At 37.8% G+C, this 22182-nt stretch overlaps 2 protein-coding genes across 2 annotated transcripts in view; one reads left to right on the forward strand and one right to left on the reverse strand.

The window, feature by feature from the left end:
- Positions 1-3863, forward strand: part of LOC121526995 — a 135173-nt gene extending 131310 nt beyond the window's left edge. Inside the window, exon 10 of the mRNA XM_041813623.1 lies at positions 1-3863. This exon is cut by the window's left edge and continues 2898 nt beyond it. The gene's annotated coding sequence lies outside the window, so the exon portion shown is untranslated.
- Positions 3864-12297: 8434 nt separating this feature from the next.
- pigm (phosphatidylinositol glycan anchor biosynthesis, class M) lies at positions 12298-21918 on the reverse strand. Its single transcript, XM_041813739.1, has 8 exons — positions 21502-21918; positions 17399-17572; positions 17139-17259; positions 16817-17063; positions 15572-15675; positions 15313-15467; positions 14910-15011; positions 12298-14536 (listed from the first exon to the last, which is right to left on the reverse strand). The coding sequence occupies exons 1-8, from the start codon at positions 21670-21672 to the stop codon at positions 14366-14368; spliced, it is 1245 nt and encodes a 414-aa protein (XP_041669673.1). The 5' UTR covers positions 21673-21918; the 3' UTR covers positions 12298-14365.
- Positions 21919-22182: the final 264 nt, after the last annotated feature.

Here is a 22182-nt window from a genome sequence, read left to right on the forward strand (position 1 = left end):
AACCATTGAGCTTGACCTTGGCTGCTGAGTGGCACAAGTATGTGTCCCCTTAGAACCCAACATGCCTAAAAACTATGCACATGACTGTATAAACACACAAATGCTTTTCTAGCTCGGTCTTATTATAATGAAGATATCCGCTCTGAATAATTAATTTTCCATGGAGAAATCTAGCTCCTATAGCTGCACATCCTTATGAGTGCAGCTGGAAAAATAAGAGCCTTTTCAAAACACCATTTCTATTTTTTTTTTCCACATTTATCGGCTTCTTGAAAATGTATTTTTTTAAGTTTTCACATGAAACTTCAGCCCATAAACTCTCCCGTCTTTTTAACATCTGCTGTACAATGATTTTAATCTATCTATCTCTGCTGCTGTCACAGTCAGCAGGCAAGCTGCAGAAGAGGAGTCAATGCCAAACTAATAGCAGCCAACACAAGGTGGCAGCACTCACAAAACCAGCTTTTGGATCATCTCAAAGAAGTGCAGATCTTATATTTAAGAGTCCAAAATAACTCTACACATTTTATACGCCACTTACATTTGTGAAGTTCAGAGAAACACTTGATTTCAAGACATAAAACCACAAAATCAGGCTTGATTAGCTTGTAATGGGCAAAAATGTCTGCAAATGAAGCAAACAAATCCTACTTTTGTCACAACTGAATCTACCATCTTATTCATTTTTAACTTCAAAACAATTGAGCAAAATCATCTTGCCTCATCAGCAGGTTTGTTTCAATATTTGACAGGCAAGTCAGACCTTATTTTTAGATTTAACATTCTGACATAAGATGTTTATGTGACCTCATGAGCAGAATGGGTTCTAAAATTGCACTTTTTGCAAGAAATTCAAAAAATAGACCTCATTAGATTTGGGTTTTTGCAGCTGCTCATAATAACATGATGAAATACTGAATACAGTAGTTTTGAATGTTAATAAAACAGACTGTTGGTGCAAGCTGATTATATTTAGAAATCAAACAAATGCTTTTGCTTTTATTTATTTATTTTTTTTTCAATGAGAGCAGACTCTCATTATCTAAGAGTGAGCCACTGCTTTAGCCAGAACATTATTTCAACTCAGGCCTCTTTTATTTGATTTTACTTCTAAATATAGATAAAGTTTCTGAATCAACGTATTTACTCTAACAGGCTATGTGACATAATCTGTTGATAAAATCAAACCTGATTTAATTCTGTCTACTAAAAAAGTTGTTGTATTTGTCCCTGGCAGGTCCAGATTGTTATTTAGAGAGTCTGACAGTGTTCCAGTCCTTGTTAGTGTCAAAGAAGTTTCAGGGTGTTGAAATGTGTGATGCATAGAAAAGCACTGAATAAACGGTCTAACTTTGGGATCTGATGTCAGACATTTACAAAAACAACCTGAGTCTGTCAGTGACAAAAAAACTTTAGGTAGATGAACTTTGGGCTCATTTGGAATGACAAAACTTCAGGTACAAGTGTGGCGGGGTTAGTTGGGAGGCAAAATGTTAACCAGGACCCTTCAAGTCATTCACACATGCACGTAACTCCTGAAAATTTCCAGAATTTTTCTGGGTGAGCTGCAGGTGTAAACACAGGAATTTTTCACCTGGACTTTTCTTGCTAGTCCCCCTGTGTGTTATTATTATTTACATACATTTAACCTGGAAAATCTAATTTACAAAAGTGTCCTGACAGCCAGCTACATATCTAGCAGAGTTACAGACATTAAACACAAAAACACTACAAACACATCAACCAACTCCAGAGTCACAGAGCTGAAAGTCATCAATCAACCTGATGCATCATCCTCCAACACCTGTAATCTACTTTGAGAACAATTTCAGTCAGTCATCTCATGTTTGTAATTTGTTCAAGCATTTATAATGACAGTAACATTTGTTTGGTGGCAGGCTCTGATTTCATCACTCCTCCAGATTTATTTTACATGCAGAATTCAGGAGTGATGAGAAAAAAAATCTTAAACTCCCCATCGGAGCCTACAGGAGGATGCTGGGGTGGAGGTGGGTTGAAAAAGAGAGAACAGTGCTGATTCAGGGCAGAGGAATCTTGCAGCTAGAGTTGACCACTGAGTTAGGAGGATGTGAATCTGGGATTCAATTGAGATGCATTTCAGGGGTGATTGATTAGCTTGCAGACTTTTCCTGCACAGGAGACAGAAATTTTCCTGCAGAAGATTCCAGGCTGCAGGGGCAGAAAATCTGAAACCCCTTTTACACATTTCAAGACGGACTTTGTTAACAGATAGCAAAAACAAAACATGTGACTGAGTCACAGAGCATCAACTGTAGCTTCTAAAACTTTTCACATGAGTAAAATCACATAAGTGTGATGGATGCAGATCAAGTATAGCCTTATAAATAAGGATATGCACACGATTTTGTCTATGAGTGGTCAAAGAAGGCCAACTGACCTGGTCATACAAGGTACAATGATGAGATATATTTGTTATAAACCTCAGTGCCCCGTGGTAAACAGTATCTAAGGGTTAAGGCATTGGGAAGATGCATGCATTTATAAAACATCACTGTAATCAATGTATGTGGTGTGTTTACTGTGTGAAGTTTGTGTTAGCTAATGTGTGATTGCAATAGGAGAATTTACCTTCAGCCTGCAGGCATGGTAATGCACAAGACCACTGAACCATCTCTTTGCTCTTGTGATAATGTGATATGGTCAAACTTCACATGATATTGATATAGGGGCACATATCCTATTATAGCATCATTCAGTGTTTTTTTTTTTTTTTTTGCTTTGCCTACCACTCTATTCTCATCCTTATTACCTTTTTAAGTCATGTGTTGCCTCCTCAGTCTGCCTACTCATGAGGTGCCCATGTGAGAAACCAATTCAGTTGAATTTGAGGCTCAGTCTGCCTGAAATTCTCTGGAAATTTTCAGTAGAGCATGTGTGAAAAAACCTCAAAAGCAAGGTCCTAAATCTGTAAAAGTTCCCCTTCTCTTTAAGTTCCAGGTGGCAATATTAAGAGGTAAAATTCATTAAAAGCAATAAATAGAAAGATAACAAGGGCAAAGCTGATAGAGTAACAATAACTCCAATCACACTAATGATAACATGAGTGAAGGTTCATTTAAATTGAAGGAAAGGAAGATTGTAAAAAGTTTGACTCTTATTCTTTCCACACAATATTTCAAGAATTCTCAGACTCCTGTTGAAAAAACATTAAAGTATGATTAATTTATGTCAGTTTATGTCAGAGCTAATGTTGTACAGTGTGAATTAGTGTTTTTGGCGAGATCAGCATTTCAACTGGATGCAGCCCCTGCAGAAATGACACATTTCCTTTGAGATGACTACACTTTTCATGTTGTCTGTTCAAAAACATCTGATTTTGTCTTCACAGTCAGTATTTTTGCACAAATTACCTAAAAGCACCAAATCGATTGGATGTCTCAGTTCTGTGAAGCTACGGTCGTAGTTTCTAACTTGCACTACTGGGAGTAGTTCAGAAGAAGTTCAGCGTAGACGGACGAGTTTTTGAGTCGACACGCACAAGTGTACATGGTGTCACTGTTTGAATTTGTCTTTTTCTCTTTGTGTGTGTTCATTTCAATAAATGTTTGATGATTCGTATTTATTGTGAGACAAAAGTGCGTAATTTAAAAACTACAGTTTGAAGGCTTTTCTGTTTCACTAAGGTTAATGAATATGGCTTTTTTCTTGCTATTGTTTTGATAATTGTTAAAAAAAAAAAAAAACGACTGTCATTCTTGTCTCATGGAGGAGGTAGCTGCAAGGTAGCGAACACAGTGTACATATGCAGTGTCTTCCAATGTTTCTACGTGTTTTTGCAAATGGGACTTATCTATTAAAAGACTTTTCTTTGTATGGAAATACGTGTCAAGTTCTTGTTTCTTTTGCTATGATGCAGATTTTAAACAGGGCTGTGAATGCTGCAGGTTTGGTGGGCGAGTAACAGGTAAGAGACAGTCACCTGTGCAATTGATGAACAATCTCAAGACTTAAACCTGCAAGATTTAAGTGATTTCCACTAAGTCGCTGTTAGAAGTCAGCCTGAGCAAAGCAAGTCAAGGGAGCTCAAAATGTGGATGATATACTTTGGTTTCTACATTTAAGAATTTGAGTTTTATTTAAACAGTAATTTCTGCAGCCTGCTTACTTGTGAAAAATATGCACAAGGTAAAATTGCCCAGTAGAACATACTCTTTGACTAAAAAATAAATAAATCAACATTACATTCAAACAATCAGAGCCTACTGGCATCATTTTAGTTCGCTCCAGACTAACAACAGTAAGTACGTTTGCATGCTGTTGGAAAAAGTTAAACTACCACTTCTGTCTGAATAAAATTGGACTAGATCATGTAGTTTGTGACTGATTTACTTTTGCAATTATAAACCTCAGTTTAGACTGCCGACTTGACTTGAGGGGAGTTTTGGCATCTGATCAGAATGCCTCCTGGTCACCCTGCTGTTTAGGTCTTTCAGACTGGTCTAACTGGGAGGAGACCCCAGGGCAGACCAAGAACTCACCGGAGGGATTGTATGTATGTATGGAAAGAGATGTCCAGGTAAACTTGCTCTGCCTTTTGCCATTGCTATCCAACCTTGGAGAAGCACAAGATGGATGGAGTTTGATTTGTGGATTCAATTCTAAGTACATTATCACAGATTTTTATGCTGTAGACCCTGCATACTAGTTTTATCAGCAACAGCATCCTTAAAAAGAGACCACAAGATGTGAGGAGCTGGGTTATCGTGTTGTAAAATGATTCAATGCATTGATAAAAGGAGTTCTAAATCCGTCATAAATGTTCTTTAAAACTAATGAATTCCTGAATTCTTTTGTTCAGCTAACATCCTCGTCTCTTTCGTAGCTACTGAATTTTTCACGTTTACCAAATGTGGTCTCATCCTTCAGATTTGTGTCTTTATAAATAATTAACAGTCAGCAGAACAGGATACAGTATCTGTAGCCCTGCTGCCTGTATGATTAATGTGCTGCAGAGTTGGCATGACAGCTCCTTCACACGATCCGGGAAACCTTAAACCATCTCCCACCGCCGTCTGAGGCTTCGTCCAGAGTCAGGGGAACTCTCGCACCGCAGAGAGGATAAGGAGACGAGGGGATAGAGAAAGTTATGTTCACATCCTGGTTCTTTGGGAGTCCCAGAAGTACAACTACTGACAAATTAGAAAAAATGTACAGCTAATTCATAAACAATGCAATTTCATAACAAGCTTGTCATGCCAAGTCAAGCAAACTGGCTGAGTTCAGGTGTTTATCCTTTGCAGTTTTTTGTTTGTGCTTTAGAGCAACCTGTTTTCATCTGCAATGAGCATCTTTAGTTACTTTTGTTTCATCCTTTTGCATAATTTTTAAAAAATTTGCATCATTTCTGAACACCCAGGAAAACTGGATGTTAGGTTAAGACTGAGGAATTGCTACTGGATGCTAAGTTTTCTTGTTGTGTCTCATTCATGTCTGTGTTGCTGTAGCTGCAACCACATTTTTAAAGTTGTGTTGTACAGCCCCAATTCCCAGAAGCTGGGGAGCTGTGTTTCAGATCTTATAATCCAATAATCCAATATTTTATTTACAATAGAACATAAAAAAAAATATCAGATTTTTAAATTGAGACATTTTACCATTTCAGGAAAAAAATATGAGCTCATTTTGAATTTGATGGCAGCAACACATTTTTAAAAAGTTGGGACAGGGCCATGTTTACCATTGTGTAGCATCCCCTCTTCCTTTAACAACAGTCTGTAAACGTCTGGACAGTGAGGAAACCAGTTGATGGGAGAGGAATGTTGTCCCATTGACTCAACAGTCCTGGGTCTTCTTTGCTGGATGTCTTCTTTTCTGATGCTCCAAATGTTTCCTATTTGTGAAAAGTCTGGACTGCAAACAGGCCAGTTCAGGACCTGGACTGTTGTCCTGTGAAGCCATGCTGTTGTGATGGATGTGGTGTGTGGTTTAGCATTGTCTTGCTGAAATAGTCTAGGCCTTCCCTGACAGAGCCGTTGTCTGAATGGGAGCATATGTTGCTCTGAAACCTCTATTTACTTTTCAGCATTGATTGTTTGTTTCTGGGTGTGTAAGCTGCCTCAGTACATTTTAAATGAGCTTTGGTCCAGAGAATACAACGATGTTTCTGGATCCTGTTCACATATGGCTTCTTCTTTCCATGATCCAGCTTGGACTAGCACATGTGGATGGCACTACAAACTGTGTTGACAGACAATGATTTCTTAAAGTGTTTCTTGAGCCCATGCAGTGATTTCCAGTTCAGAATCATGCATGTTTTTAATGCAGTGGCCCCTGAGGCCCCTCCAGCCTTGTCCCTTGTCCCAGCAATTTCTCCAGATTCTCTGGATCTTTATGATATTTTGGACTGTAGATGGTGGGAGATTCAAAGTCTTTTACATAGAGGAATATTTTTCTGAAATTGTTCCACAATTTTTAGACACATTTTTTTTGCAGATTGGTGAACCTCTGCTCATCTTTACTTCTGAGATATCCTAAATCTCTAAAATGCTCCATTTATACCCAGTCACTGTTACTGACCTGTTGTCAATTAACCTAATTAGTTGTAAAACTCCTCTTTTTCATCAGCACCACTTACTTTTCCAGCCTTTTGTTGCCCTGTCCCTACTTTTTTGAGATATGTTGCAGCCATCAAATTAAAAATGAGCAAATATTTTTCATGAATGGTTAAATGTCTCAGTTTCAACATCTGATATGTTGTTTGTGTTCTATTATGAATAGAATATGGGTTTATGAGAATCCCCCAACTTTTTTGGGAATTAGGGTTGTGTAAGGTAGAAGAGTCCTTCTTAAAGGTGCGACGCTCACTGAAATCTCTTGAGACTAATGCCACAAGTATTGACAAGTACCACCCTAACTTCAAAAATACTGAAATATCACTTTAATGCTGGCAGCCCATCCATTCATCATTATAGAAAGGAAAAAGCCACTAAAACTACTTTGCTTCATTCAGCACTATCTTTTAAACAGCTTGTCCTGATTCCCAGGACACTCCATCTGACAGAAAACCTCCCACTGTGAGGGATATGCATAAATAAGCAACTCAGGAAGAAAGTGCAGCTAAGGAAGACCAGCCATAGGGGACATCAGATGTCCTCTTCTTTGAGGTCTATTATGAAATGGTTTAAGAGTGTCTGGTCTCAACCTCTAATTTCAAGTCTTGTCCAGTACATGTTTGTTTAGCAAATTATGGCCTCTTGTGAGCTCTGAGGAAGTCCATGTTAGCTAAAAGAATGGGTTAGTTTAACTGCAAACCAATAGATCATTGTCTGGAGATAACTGGTGTCCTCAAAGCTCTAATATTTCTCCTTTTTAACTACTTCCTGTTCCTTAGTAGTTCCTCCTGTCAACTGTTTTGTTGATTCACTCTACAACCCTCAACAGTCACGTGTGTGAGCGCTGATGTTTGGGACATTCAGAGAGAAACAGAAGAAAAAGGAACAGAAGAGCCGTTGTCTTCCTCTCAGCTTAAAACCATCAAAGTTAGATCCTTCTTTCTCCTCTGGCTGCAGTCATGAGTTTATACTGCACTCAGATCTTTACATGAACACATATTTCATCTGCGGTGGGAGTGTCTGAGGATTTACTTTTGCATGCAGAGTTTGTATCAGAACTACAGGACTGCTGTCCAGGGTTACACGTAGCTGCCAGTGAAGAATTATTACTTGGCAGATGATCGGTAGATGGAAAATTCTGCACAGAAGGAGTGAAAACAGCAGAATAAAGCTCATAATTCATCCCGGTTATACAGCTATCATCTATGTGGACCCTTAGAAAGGATTATAGAGTTTACTGGCTTTAACCCTGAGTATTTCAGAGATTAAAAGTGCTGTAAAGTAATGCCTCACACTTTGGAATTCACCTAATCATTGCATTTGATCAGGGTGCCTTAAGTCCTGTATGTTGTGTGTCTAATATGCCTTTTCTCTGCTCACATTCAGTCATATGATCAAATAATCAACATAATGATGTTGTCTAAAGTTACTGGCAGTCTGCAAATTAAACCTCCAGGAGAGATTAGTGTTAATGTGACTTTACACAGAGAGGATTTTATGTTTGTTTGTTGTCATTGCATGAAGAGACTGAGATTCTTCATTTTCCCTCCTTGCAACTTAATAACTGCAGCACTGCAAGCAAACACTAAACTTACTGCAGATTTCAAAACTGAATTTAATTGCTCAGCAGATGGACAGTCCAGATTCCATATATGTCATCAGGCAAATGCATCTTGCAAACCTCCAATATGTAACGTTTGTGCCATATCTGAGAATGGATCTGATCAATCAGAGTCATTTGAGGAGAAAGAGGCATTAGCTGTGGGCGGGGTTTAGTTGTACTACTAGCTGATAGCAATGGCTGCCACCATGTGTAGCGATTAGCATGGATGTGGTTGTTCTATAGCAACAGCTTTATCAGAACTGGACTGCATTTCATTATCAAGTCAAGAGCAAAGAACAGCCCTGAAAGCTTTTCATGACGGACAAGATGTCTACTCTGCTCTCGACTTTGGCTTTGGCATAAGTTTGCAATAGTTGACAGTGGGGTTTAGTAGTCGTACACAAAGCTGGTATAGGTTCTTTGCAGATGACGTCACATAGCAGGAGAGAACACTCCTTGGGGGGCAAGTAGTGATTTTTGCATAGAGAAATGCATCTTTCGGTCACATTTCAGAGCAACAAGACTAAAAGGAGGCATGCACAGCTCCAGTATTAACCTGGTCATGGCTTCACTGCAGTTTGGCTGCGTGCCCCGCCATCCTTCAACACCCACCAACTTTCCAGTGCGCAGTATGAAGCAGTACCTCAAGACTGCTCAACCAGTGAGGCCGAGGCACTACTGTATCCCAAGGTATTAAAAATTACCACGTTATTGCTGTAATTACTGTCATGACTGGCATCAACACAGAATTTTTCATTCTTAAATTTAACCCGATGTTTTAATTTGGTTTTAGCGAAATTTCCAGGCTTGCACAATCTTCTCTCCATGCTAAATTAGAACAGAGTGGTGCGGCATCCAGAAAAAATAGAGGTCCTGTGCATCTAAAGCAGTACTTCTAAACTGGTCCGGCCTCAGGACAAACCAGTCCGTCTAACGACAGATCGCAACCCAAGTTTCCAAACTATTTTCAACAATGCATGTTCAGTTAATTGAATATGTTGCAGTTCAGAGCATAATTGGACCAAAACACCTGATATAAAAAAGAAAAGGGACAAAACTGGCTAATTTTATACCTTCTTTCCCCATCATCATATGTCAATTTTTGCCAATTTTCCAGAGAACTTGTGAAATTACTTCATTATCATGCTGTTTATTGCAAGAAGAGGAGATAAATTAGTTGAACTATTGATCAAACATTTAAATTTACCCAATTGCACAGTAATACAGGGTCAAATAAAAGGTATCGATGCATGTCCAATAAGGACTTTGTGACTTTTGGCACCATTTTTCTTTCAGACACCTGGTCACGACCCACTAAAAACTGCTCCGGGACCCACTTTTGGGTCCTGACCCACCAGTTGAGAACCACTGGTCTACAAGAATACTATACAAATCAGTTGCATCTAACACCACCAGACTTACAGTTTCTTCCCCAGGGAAATGTGAACTATTAACACACATGGGTGCTGACACTTATTCCCTTCATACTGTATAAGCACCACCCTGTCACTCTTGCTTTTTCACTCCCCTCCTGCTACTGCCTCTTAAGAACTCTTAAAAACCCATGTGCAATAATTCAGCTCAATAACTAATGTGGAATTATTTCTTTGCAATACCTTTGACAGCAATAATGCAGCATCTCATCTGTTAACTGTACTCCTATCCCACACCTTGTTGCTGCGCTTTTCTTTTCTTTTGTTTGTTTATTACAGATTTATACTATTTCTTTCATATGAAAATACTATTGTTTTAATTGTATATTCATTCTCTTCTTTTCTTGTATTGGACATGCACAGTAAATTTCATTGCACACCCTGTGTAATGACAACAAAGATGATTATGATTCTGCAGAGGATTCCAGGCTGCTGGAGCTGTGACGGAGCAGAGATGCAATGCAGGGGAGCCAGTGGAGGCACTCTGACTGACTAAAAGTGAAACCTACTGGCTTTGTTGCCTTGATTGAGCATGCATCTAGTGGAATTTAGGGGTAATCTGCTTTCAACAAGCAAACACTGCCATAGTTTATAAACAGTGGAGAACAGGGAAAACATCTGTTCTGTCGTGAAAAGTTCTCAGTGCCGTTCTTGCTTTCTATTTGATAAAGTAAAGTTTTGATAAAACTTCCAGGTCTGGCTAAATTGTCTTCCAGTAGATTTTAAAGCTTAAAGCCTCGTGTCTGTGGTCTCCCCCATTTTGCATTTGGTTCATATTTGGAAGTCCTATAGCATGCTGCCTAACGAGACTTTCAGATTCATGGCATTAGGTCGTTCTGCAGACAACAGAACAACAAAGAAGAGGCGTAGCTGCTGCCTCCATGCATCAGGCTCTATAACATGAATGACATATAAGTGAGTAAAAATGAACTCATGCATGGAAGCAACGTATAGTATCTCCCTCACATGTTTCCCCAAAGGAGAGCTCTGCTTTGTCTCACTGCAGATCCATGAGTGACGATGTGACAATAGGAGGAGGCTGACTTTAAATGTTTTATATTCAGACAATATGCACGCAAACTTCCATCACGCCATCTGTATGACACTTGTTCTGGAGGACAAACAAAGACACAGACATAGAGAGAGAGAGAGAGAGAGCGAGAGAGAGAGGGAAACATAGAGGTGAGAAAAGAAGTTAGCTAGAACTAGGGATGGAACAATGAAAAAAGCACAGCCAATCAGGAGAGAGCAGTGATGGCTCAGGGCAAATGTAGTGTAAGCAAAGTGTCTGATGCTTGTTGACAGCTGTATCTGTGAGGGCTAGTGTGTGTGTGTGTGTGTGTGTGTGTGTGCAAACCAAGACCTATAATCCTATACCATGCAAGATTGCGTGACCGTTCATACCCACTCTTTGCTGCTCCACACACCATTTGCCCTAATTGGTCACACCCACTCTGTCTTCTCCCTCACACACACATTAATACACACACTCTCATATAGGCAGATGCATCAATGCATGTATAGACACAACAATGTCGGCATCTCCTCGTCCCATACCCCCCGGTGACAATGACGAAGATCCTTGAGGGGATGTCAGACATGTATGAACACGCACACATGTATGCACATTAGCATGCACTTATACACGCACCCTTCTAAGCATATGGAAGACAGTCACGCAAATCAACAGCCAACAACGCCCACCATCACGCAATTCTATACACCCCGTCTACGATGAGCTAATGAACAATAAACGGCGCCTTATCTGACTGCTCACTTTGCTGAACACTTTCAATTTACTGTATCTAGAAGAGTTTACAAGTTAAAACTCTGTGGCGAGACACTGGGATCTGTATGATTAAGTAATTGGTCAACAGAATTTAGCTTTAATGTCAAAGTGAAAACAGATTTCTACTAAGTAATTTCATTTAAGTAAAAATAAATGATGTAATCAGTATTCCTGACTACCATTACATCATGAAGACAAAAGAACACTCCAAGCAACTGAGAGTTAAGGTTTTTGAAAAGTATAAGTCAGAGGATGGCTGCAAAAAACATTTCCAAGGCTCTGAACATCCCCAGAGTTCGGTTAAATCCATCATCAAGACTTGGAAATGGGTTATGATACCTGATTCCTGTGCAACTCAACAAGGCTTGAGCAATTTTGCAAAGAAAAATTGAGTAAAATTTCAGTGACAAGCCTGATTGAGACCTATCCACACTGATAGGGTCAGGTAGGTTTAGATGGCTTTGTCCCTTAATAAAGGAAACCACCATTTAAAAACTGCAATTTGTATTTACTCAGGTTATAGTTTGATGATCTGAAACATTTAGGCATGAAAAATATGCTGAAAGAAAGAAAGAAAGAAAGAAAGAAAGAAAGAAAGAAAGAAAGAAAGAAAGAAAGAAAAAAGAAAGAAAGAAAGAAAGTGGAGTAGAGAAGAAACATTGAGTTTGTCTTTCAGCCTGGAGGATTTTGAAATAATCCTCTAAATGTGATGGTATTCAGTGTTAAAATAAAACTGTTTGCCAGGCGGACACTTTCCAGAAAGGTCTCTGAGTTCAACCTGATGATTCATTAAGAAGAAATGCAGGATGCAGCTGACTGTGACTCAGTCACATACAATCTGCTACAACACAAAAACATGAATGCTCTTTCACTCATACATATAAACAAAGTCATTTATGTTACTTTATTTCCATACAAACTGAAGTGACTGTTCTAACACAAGCTCTTCACGCTAACACATATGTCTACATTAGGGAAGCACTAGTCATGTTATTAGCTTTGTTATTGTTGGTCTCACTAAGCTTTGTAGTGCACTAGGACCTCCTACAGGTGGCAGCGTATCCTGATAAAATGAGCACAAAAGTCATCCCTATTCAGTCTACAACATCTTTGTTCAACAGAGGAGAGCATAAACTTCCTTAGGAGCAATGCACCAGGTATCTCCTACAGGTGACGGGTAGCATTACTTTAACAGTAACTGGTTACACTGATACCACATGAACAGGTCATAGTCCTGGACTGACTCAAACATGTTGTAGAGATGAAATACAATCATGCAGAGCACAGTGTTTACCAGGTGCAAATAGGCAATTGGGTGTCACAGTCAGGCCTTCTCTAATTGAGTTGACAACTTCACTCATGGTGCAAAAGTGTCTACTGCCCAAAGGCATCTTGGGAAACTAAAGGACTATTGTCAAATGATGTGAGGACAATTACAAAAAATACTTAAGATGATTGATTACCATTTACTTAAAAACTAAAAATGTGTTCTTTCAACTTTCTAAAACATGAATCACCTGCTTGAAAAGTGACATAACACGCTAAAAACAATAAAAATGACTAAAATATAAAAGATCAACGTGCTCAAGGTTCCACCAATCAGGGCACAGAAAGAGAGAGCAAAGTATTAACCAATTAAATCAATGAAAAACTCAAATAAATTTTAATCGAGCCAGGGTAAAAACACATCATTATGTAAAATTATTACACCTTGTTTAGTTTGTGAGCTGACTTTCATTTATCTGGTTTGACTCAGATTTCACGAATTTTAAACTAACAGGACTTACTGCAGAGTTTGGAGGACAGCTGCTATTAGTGGATGACAACTGTCCTATAGTGACAGCAGGTGAAGCCGACAGTCGAAGGTGCACTGTTATTTGTTTTTTACAACTGTAATGTGCTTAGTTCTTATTGGCTATTATAAATTAATATATTAAAGCATACACACAGACACAAGAGTACTAATACTTCCTAATTATGTATTTACTTATTTACCAACTTAATTACTTACTTTCTAATTTGAATTTGAAATTGAATACAGGTGATTGAGTTTGAAGATCAGCGACAAGGAGTATTAATTCTGATCATGCATAATGATCAACTATGAGATCTGAAATTCACATGTATATTTAATTATTAATATATACGTTTCCTTAGAAATGAGGCAGGAGTCCCTCTCAGAAGTGACCAAAGTGAATACTATGTTAGTTTCCTTGTAGGACTAAGAGAGTTGAGTGAGATTATAGTCACTGGTAGTATGGTTGTTCGAGTTTGAAGTCATGCTGCAGATTACTGTAATCTGTGAGGGTTACACTAGGACAGATGTTTAAATATGTCTCTTATGAAGGGGAATGCTGCCACCTGCTGGTCAAAACTGTTCACTACAAGTGGGGTCAAGTCTTCAGCGGGACACGTCCTTAAATCAACTTTGAATCCATGACTAAAATATTTTAAAAGAGCACATTATTTTCTGTTATGTCTTTAAGGTGTCATATTCAAATCACTACCATAATTTTTTATGCTGACAAAAAAAAACCTGAAAAGGTAAAATTCACAGGCACAGCAGAACTAAACACAGGCAGGTAAAGGAGAAGGGGAACGGACATGCAACTTAAATCATCTATACTATATGGACAAAAGTACACAGGGACTGCAGTGATATGGTATTCAAATACACTTTAACATGTAGTTCAAACCTGTGGCAGCAGGTGTGATTGAAACACTCGAATCCATTGATTAACAGTTTTGGCCACATACTTTTGTCCATATAGTGCATTTCATTCATTTGTTATCCATCTGTTCGTTTCTTCGTCTGCACTTATTGGAGAGAAAATCACTTTTAAAAAAAAGGAATGCAATAAAAGGAGACACAGAGATTTATGAAACTATAAACTTCATTGTCAAACCTTCCAGAGTCAACTTTATCTTCATTTATAATCCATTTAAGTCATTCAACCTTCACTTTCTGTGAATTTTTCTGTGCTGGTTCATAATGAGTCACAATTTTAATCAAAATGAAGGAGTTGATGATTAAAAAGATCAGTCCAGCGATCCAAATTATCAGGAAGGTGTTTAAACCATCAAACTCCAAGAAGTAGGCAGGACCCAACCAGATACCCTGAGAGGGGAGAGGAAAATATAAAAGTGTCTTCAAAATGAGGTTATTTTCAGATAACTTGATAAGCCAGATAGACTATTTTGTACATCTATTGTATGGATTTATTTCCCATTTATCTGAGAAACCTCCCTTAAAAAGCGTTTGGGAAGGACAGGACTTGTCAGTGACAGCCCAAAGAGACTCTTTTGAACAATTTGGTAAATATTTGACTAGACCCCTAATTAGAAAGTATAACTACACCACACACTGAAGCTACAACATAATAATTATGTCACAGTAATCTGCATTTCCAAAAGACGTGATGCTCTTTTCCACATGGTGAGAATCTAAAGTCAGACATTATTATTATGAATAATTTCATCAGCTGACTTACTTGTCCAGCAAACCACAGGATTAGGAGTACCGCCCCCTGTTTGAGTGACAGATTCAGGTGAGGAATGACCAGAGGGAGCAGACACAGATACCACAGGAAGTACTGTAGAGGATAAACAATCATCTCAGTGAGAGATAAGTCAAGCTAAGAGAGTAAGTAGAATTATACACCATCATTTAAATCTAAAACAGTGAGTGATGATTTAAGGTTGGCTGGACTTCAAAAAACGAACCTACAATAATGCAGTTTTCTCAGCATGTAAAAACTTGTGATTTGAGTTTCTAGTGACAGGAGAACACACATAAACCAAAAACAAAAGATGTGCCTTAAGAGTTCCTGAGCAAAAGTTCAGCTAAAAAAGAAAAGAACAAAAAAAATCTGATCTCTGCAGAGACTGACGTACCTGAGAGGTGCAGACTTTGTTGAAGGAGACAAAGATGGCGGTGTGCAGGAAACAGCAGTAGGACAGGTCAGAGTGAAAGGCCCAAGATGTGATCAACAGAAGAATGAGCTGAGGAAGAAACGCGGCCAGGCCCAGTAAAGGGCTCCAGCTGCTGTCTGTGAAAAACATGAGGCAGTAGAGTACAGGTTTACAGTATTTATAAAAAACATTAAATGCAGAGGAGCAAGAAAAACCAAAATGACCAGATGGAGGAGATTACCTGCAGTGAGGTAGAGCATGTAGAAATATGGAGAGAAGTTGTGTCTGATGTCTCTCCTGGTCAGGTGATAGAGGTAAGTCTCATGAAGGAACTCCCAACCGTACCTGAAGATAAAGAGGAGGAGTCACGTTTTATTCTAAGGTATGAAATGAAGTGTTTCAGTCCAGACATAACGAGGGGATATAAGTCACAAAAAGATAATTGCTTCAGGAATTTCATAAACGTTGTGTTTTTAAAATCTGAAGTTTTAAAGGGGCAGAAATCATCCATATTTACATTAAAGAAAATTAAGAGAACTAGCCATTTATTTCCCTGGTCAGTTTACACATAGGTTAACTTTTTCTGTTTATATTAAGATTTTCTAACATTATTGGAAAGTCTTAGTATAAACAGAATTCATTCTTGCACGCATTTTTCTAAATATACAAAAAATTTGGTAAAATTGACTTTTTCTTTCATAGTATTGCAACTTTTTTCTTTTAATATTTTGCTTTTTTTAACCAGTATTATGACTTTGTTTTTTATCTCATAAAAAAATTGACTTTTTACTGCAAAATTAAAATTTAATTCTCATACTACAGTTATCTTCTAATATTATTACTTTACTTTAGGGCTGTCGAGATTAATCAAGTTAGTCGAGATAAATCAAGGTCCACCATAAGTGCACTAAATTTTTTAAATCAAGATTAATCACATGCTTTGTTGTCCCTTTCAATACACTTTGGTTAAGGCATGTCAGCGTTCCCTGCAGCCACAGTGATATTAAATAAACCACTGCTCCTTAATGTCTCATTTCACTTTAAGAACCTCACAAACAGACAGAAGTAAATGTTATCTTATTTCATTTTCAATTCATACCAAGCTCCATTTTTTAAGATGATGGTAAAATCTTCAATCTACCAATAAAAGCAGGTCTCTATCTAAACAGGAAGTCAATTACACTCCGTTTAAGACAGCAAAAAATTCTTAAGAAAGTCACAAAAACAGTTCAAAATGTAAAATAATGGAATTTAAAATGCAATAAAAAGGGTCAATTGATTGTTATTAACTACAAAAAATTTGAGATAAATTGCGATTAATTTTTTAAATCTTATGACAGCCCTACTTTGTTCTCTTTAGAATTAATCCCCTCATATTATTATGACTAAATCCTCAATTTAACACAGCTCTAATACTTGTTTGTAGCTGATCAAATATCAGGCAAAAAAAGCTTTAACTTGTGTGTTGTTCCGTTGTTCACCTCACATGTAATAGAAAAGTCCTGTCAGCAAACCGAACACTCCTCCAGAGAGACTTGCAAACAGGAACAGCTCCCTGTTCAGGAAGCTTCCAATGAATACAATGAGCCTCTGCATTAATCCCTTTTGGTCCTCTTCTGATGTACTCTTTGGTTTGCGGAGAGTCAGAATGATGGGCAGAGCATATGTGATCGGATAAATCTTCATATGGACAGACAGACCGTAGAGTACAGCTGCCCAGGTTAGACGGCGCACTGAAGAGGAGGGTTTAACTGTTAGCAGAGTATGAATATGACCTCAAAAATATACCCTTCACAGCTGAAACACACCTTCCATGCAGAGTAAAGTTCCAAGCACCAGAGCTGCCAGGATGGACTCAGCGTTTCCTCGGCTTGACACTCCCATCGGCAGAGGGTTGAGAAGCCACAGAGAACAGACCCGACGCACTGTCTGAATATTAACAAACATAAAACACCTTTACCTGCACTGTGCATTTCTCATTATGTAATGATGTGTTTGATCTACAGTCAGCTGTTACATATGAACAGAGAAACCATTTAACAGATTGATCTAATCTGTGTAAAAATACCTCTGAGCTCAGAGCCCTCAGGCAGAGGATTCTGTAGATGAGGACACCTGAGAGTACGTCACACACGATGAAGAGGATCTTTCCAAACACCTCACTCAGATAAATGTTTGGAATGAGCAGCCAGGCCAGGAGAGGAGTGTATCGGTAAGTTGATCTGTTGTACGGAGAATGCCCCTGTGAAAATTAGGGATGCAGAATGTAATTACATTAATATTGGTATCTGCAGATAATGGCATAAAAACCAGGGTTGTGAATCAGTATAGCTATCTGCAAAAATTAGCTTGAAAATATTTGCACATTGGATGTCAGGAAAAATCCAGGATTGTGCATTCCAGTGAAACTGTGTAATCATGCTGTGTAGGATTAAAGCATCAGCAACTAAGTTTACTTAATTAAATTATAGAAAGCTAAATTAATAACCCACTTTAAATAACTGATTTTTACTATTTGTTTGATTGCATCTAAAAAAATAGAATACCATGAAAAAGTATATATTTTCCTGTATCAATTCATAAAGTTAAACTCACATTAATTCTAGATTTATCACATGCAGTGAAATATTTCAAAGGTTTTGAATCTTAATCTTGATGATTACAGCTTGCTCATGAAAATTTAAAAAATCCATTACCTCAAAATATTAGTATATCACAAAAACATGAAAGGATTCATATACAGAACTGTTAACCTTCGGGAAAGTTATGCTCATTTATGCAAGCTGTACTTGGTTGGAGCTCTTTTTGCACAGACTACTGTAGAAGGGCAACAAGGCATAGAGCCAACCAGTCTGTGGTCCTGCTGGGGTGTAAGAGATTCTTTAGAATCAAAAACTGTATGCAATGTACCGTGCTGGCATGTATATTTCATACGTGCTCAGCAGAGTTAAATCAGAGCTTTTCAAAGCTACAGCTGTATTGTGCTGTTTTGTGCTGTTCAGTTTTGGTACTATTACAGTAATGCCAAGATTAAAAGCTGCAGGGGATCTTAAATAATCTTTTAGGAATCATATTTAACCCTTCCGTCTTATATCATTCAATTTTACTACTTATAATAAGCCATTCGGGACAAAAATGTCCACTGTGAAAACATTAACGAAAAAGAAATACAAAAACATATCCCCACATTGTTTTTATCAACTTCAGTACTAACTAAAACTATCTAATATTTGAATATTTTGGTGATTTCAACGCTTGAAATGCCAGTTTGACTACAAGAAATCATGGTTGCTTTTGTATGACAAATTAATAACAAAAAATTAGTAAAAAAAAAATTAGTCAGGTGCATTTTTTTTCCCTTGAAATGTCTAAGATTAACAACAAGATTGATTCTGATGCATTACTGTTTTCTGCGTGGAGTTGAATTTAAAATTTTGCACCCTAAAAAGCCATTCCTACACAATATATCCACTTCCATTAACTGCTATAAAAATACTACAGATTAATATTTTTTCACAGCCAACTTCAGTCCTGATCAGAACTACCAAATATTTAAGTATTTTCAGGAGTTTGAACCTTTAAATGCCAGTCTGAGTCATTTTTTACATAGGCTAATATATAATGGGGGACTAGGGTATTTTAAAAAAATATACTAGTAGTTGTGGATGTGTCAAAGGTTTGCGAAAAAATTGATTTTGATGCACGATTAGTTTTTTGAAGTGTTAAATTAAGAATTTTGCTCCCTAATAACCCATTCATGTCTCATTTACTCCCATTATAACTGAATTTTAATCTCTCTGTCAAAGCAGACTAGAACCATGCATTCTGTAATGTGGGTGATGCATTTTAAAGAAAGACAGTTTCATTTAAAATTTAAAGTGTGTAAACATAGATGGTGCAGCTTTACTGATTATAAGCCTGTGCATATATGCCTTTTATTTATTAGTGGCCAAACAGCTATAGAATGTGCTCTAGTTATGCGTTTTTGTTTTTTCCACTGGTGAAAATAGTTTAAAGGTGCAGTGTGTAAAACTGAATATCAACATCTAGACGTGAGTTCTAGATTGCATTTCTCTGCTGGAAACTGTGGCAACCAGTTGAATTTAATGTGTATCTGTAATGTGAATACATACAATACAGTAACTTTATTTATCCTTTTTTCCTCTATGTTACCATGGAAACATGTAAAAATCCAAGATGGCGGCATCCATGGATGGGACCCTCCCTATGTATGAATTAAAGGTTTATTCTGAGTTGTTTTTTTCAAAATAGCTATTTTTGAATTTAGATGACTAAACACTTATTTAGATAGACTGTCTTAGAAATATTTTGCTTTATTTTACCAAGTCTGTTCAGCTAAATGCTACTAGGCTAAATATTACACACTGCACCTTTAAATGTAGCTTCAGATTTATACAAGGGTCACCTTTATTTTGAATTTTGCAACAATTTGGGGAATCCCAGTCAGCATTCAAAGTCAGTAGCACTTATCGAAATACTGACATAATTCTGAAAACGTTGTGTTTAAGTCAGGGACGTAATTTGGGTGGGGGGGGGGGGACATGTCCCCTGCACTTTTTAAAAAGGCAGTTTTGGTCCCCTGCAGTTTTTACCATCCAAAAACAATGTAACGCTATATTAAATGGAGACAGGTTGAGCACTAGGACCAAGCGGAAAACGGCTGCTCAAGCTGAAGCCTGTTTCTCTTTAGACCGCCCACTGGCCCACAAGCTCATCGATTGGCTTTGCCGTTTCTTGCTAACGTGTGATTGGCCGTCCCTGCTGTCACTCCATCTGGTTGTAAACAGCGCCTGGATTATAGCACATGAGCGCACCGGTGTTTAGCTAGCTGGCCATGAGTCCACGTTCATCTGCCACTGTAAGTTGTTAACATGTTGGGCATTTGTTCTGCCTGGGTCACGTCAGCTAGATGGATTTTAATATCAGAGGTTTCGTTTACATTAACATTGAATATGTGTCTGTGTGTGTGCGTGCATGTGAATGTGTGTTTGCTAATTAGGCGCAGCCAGGTGGCAAGATGTCGAAAAAAAGAAAACTGGATAAAAGAGACTTCTTTAGAAGTCAAAGTTTAAGTTACTCAGAGGAACACATTACACCACAAACTCCTTCCCCTGATCCATCAGAAACTCAGGCTCTCTCACCTCCTATTATTATTATTATTATTAGTAGTAGTAGTAGTAGTAGTAGTAATAGTATTACTTATATAGTTTTTAAATATTCTATTATTTAACTTTATGATAAACTTATGTATTGCAATTTATATGTTCATATTATGTAATTGTTTTATTCTTGTAAAGTGTCTTGAGTTTTATTGAAAGAGCTGACAAAATATTATTATTATTATTATTATTATTATTACTGTAGAGCCTCAACAACACAGAGATTTTAAAAAAGCGTATATTTAAAGCCAAAGAGATACACTTTTTGATTTTTTTTTTCATGTATTATTTGTGTTTTGAAAGGCAGCCACTGTTTAAAAACACTAACAATGAAAGTTTGTGGGAAAAATAAAATAAAACCTTGGATTACTAATGTGATTTTATACATCCATATTGTTTGTGAATAAATTAGACATAATAATTGAGAAACTGAGTTTTTTCTTCAGACTATACCATCAAAATCAATGATTGTTGTATCCCAAATTGTCCCACTGTTCATATGACATCCATCAATATTTTTTTTGTCAGGTGACAGATAATAGAAATCCAGAAGAAGATACAGTAGGAGGTAGAGCAAGAGAGGCTGGAGGAGATGGAGGAGGTAGAGGAGGAGATACAGGAGGAGGTAGAGGAGGAGATACAGGAGGAGGTAGAGGAGGAGAGACTGGAGGAGGTAGAGGAGGAGAGGCTGGAGGCTCACAGGTGAGGTTGAAAGAATAAAGATATGTTAGTCATGAGACTGAGCATTGTGACAAATGTTAGATTGATGATAATCTTATTTTTATATCTTACTATAGCTTATTATAGCTTATTTTTACTCAAAAATTAGGTATAATTTTATGTAAATGAGGCCTATTGACCATACCCCCCGTACTCAAACCAGATGATTTATTCACTTCTGACAATAAACTTCAAGTTTAAAAACAAATCAGATCAAAGTGATTTAAGAGGTCCATTACCTTCTTCAGACTGTAATCAGACTGAGATTTACCTGAGTGATGAACCTCGCAGCGTCAGTAAACACATGATAGTCAATATCAGTGTATTTAACCACCATAGTCTTGTCCTGGTAGTCTCCATAAATGACTAATGCCAGTCGTATAAAAAGAGAAGCCGTGAAAAGGACCTTTTTCTCTGTCAGGGCAGATATCAGCCTTTCCATCACCAACAGAGCAGAGAAATCCAGACCAACCGGCAGAGCAGGGAGCTACGTTAACTCAATGCTAACTTCTCTGACGCTTCAGAGCTGGATTACGACATCAGAAATGTTTGTTTGTTCGAGACATTTTCCTCTAAATTTATCGAATAACATCACTAAATCAATGTCCTTCATATTCTGATTTAAAGCTGCTTGGTTTTCTATGACTAGACTTCAAACATGAAAACAACGAAGTAATGCGGAGGTGCGTTTCTTCTTCTCTTTCCCCCAGGAACTAGAGAGCATTCGGAAGGTGCCTCAAAGTCGCATCATCGCCCGCTAGTGGACAAGAGTGAGAACGGCCGTCTAAAGTAACCTTCAAGCATAATCAAAGCTAACCCATAGGGCTAACCTGGCACGATGACTGGCCAGATGCGGAGCAGTTGAACGGGTCTGGCCAGATAGATTTGTTTCAATGAGAAACACGGAAACGGGCGTATCCATCTGCTTTGCAAGGTTAAATCAAGGCTAGAC

This window comes from Cheilinus undulatus, linkage group 19, assembly GCF_018320785.1.
Source record: "Cheilinus undulatus linkage group 19, ASM1832078v1, whole genome shotgun sequence".
Taxonomy (NCBI): Eukaryota; Metazoa; Chordata; class Actinopteri; order Labriformes; family Labridae; genus Cheilinus; species Cheilinus undulatus.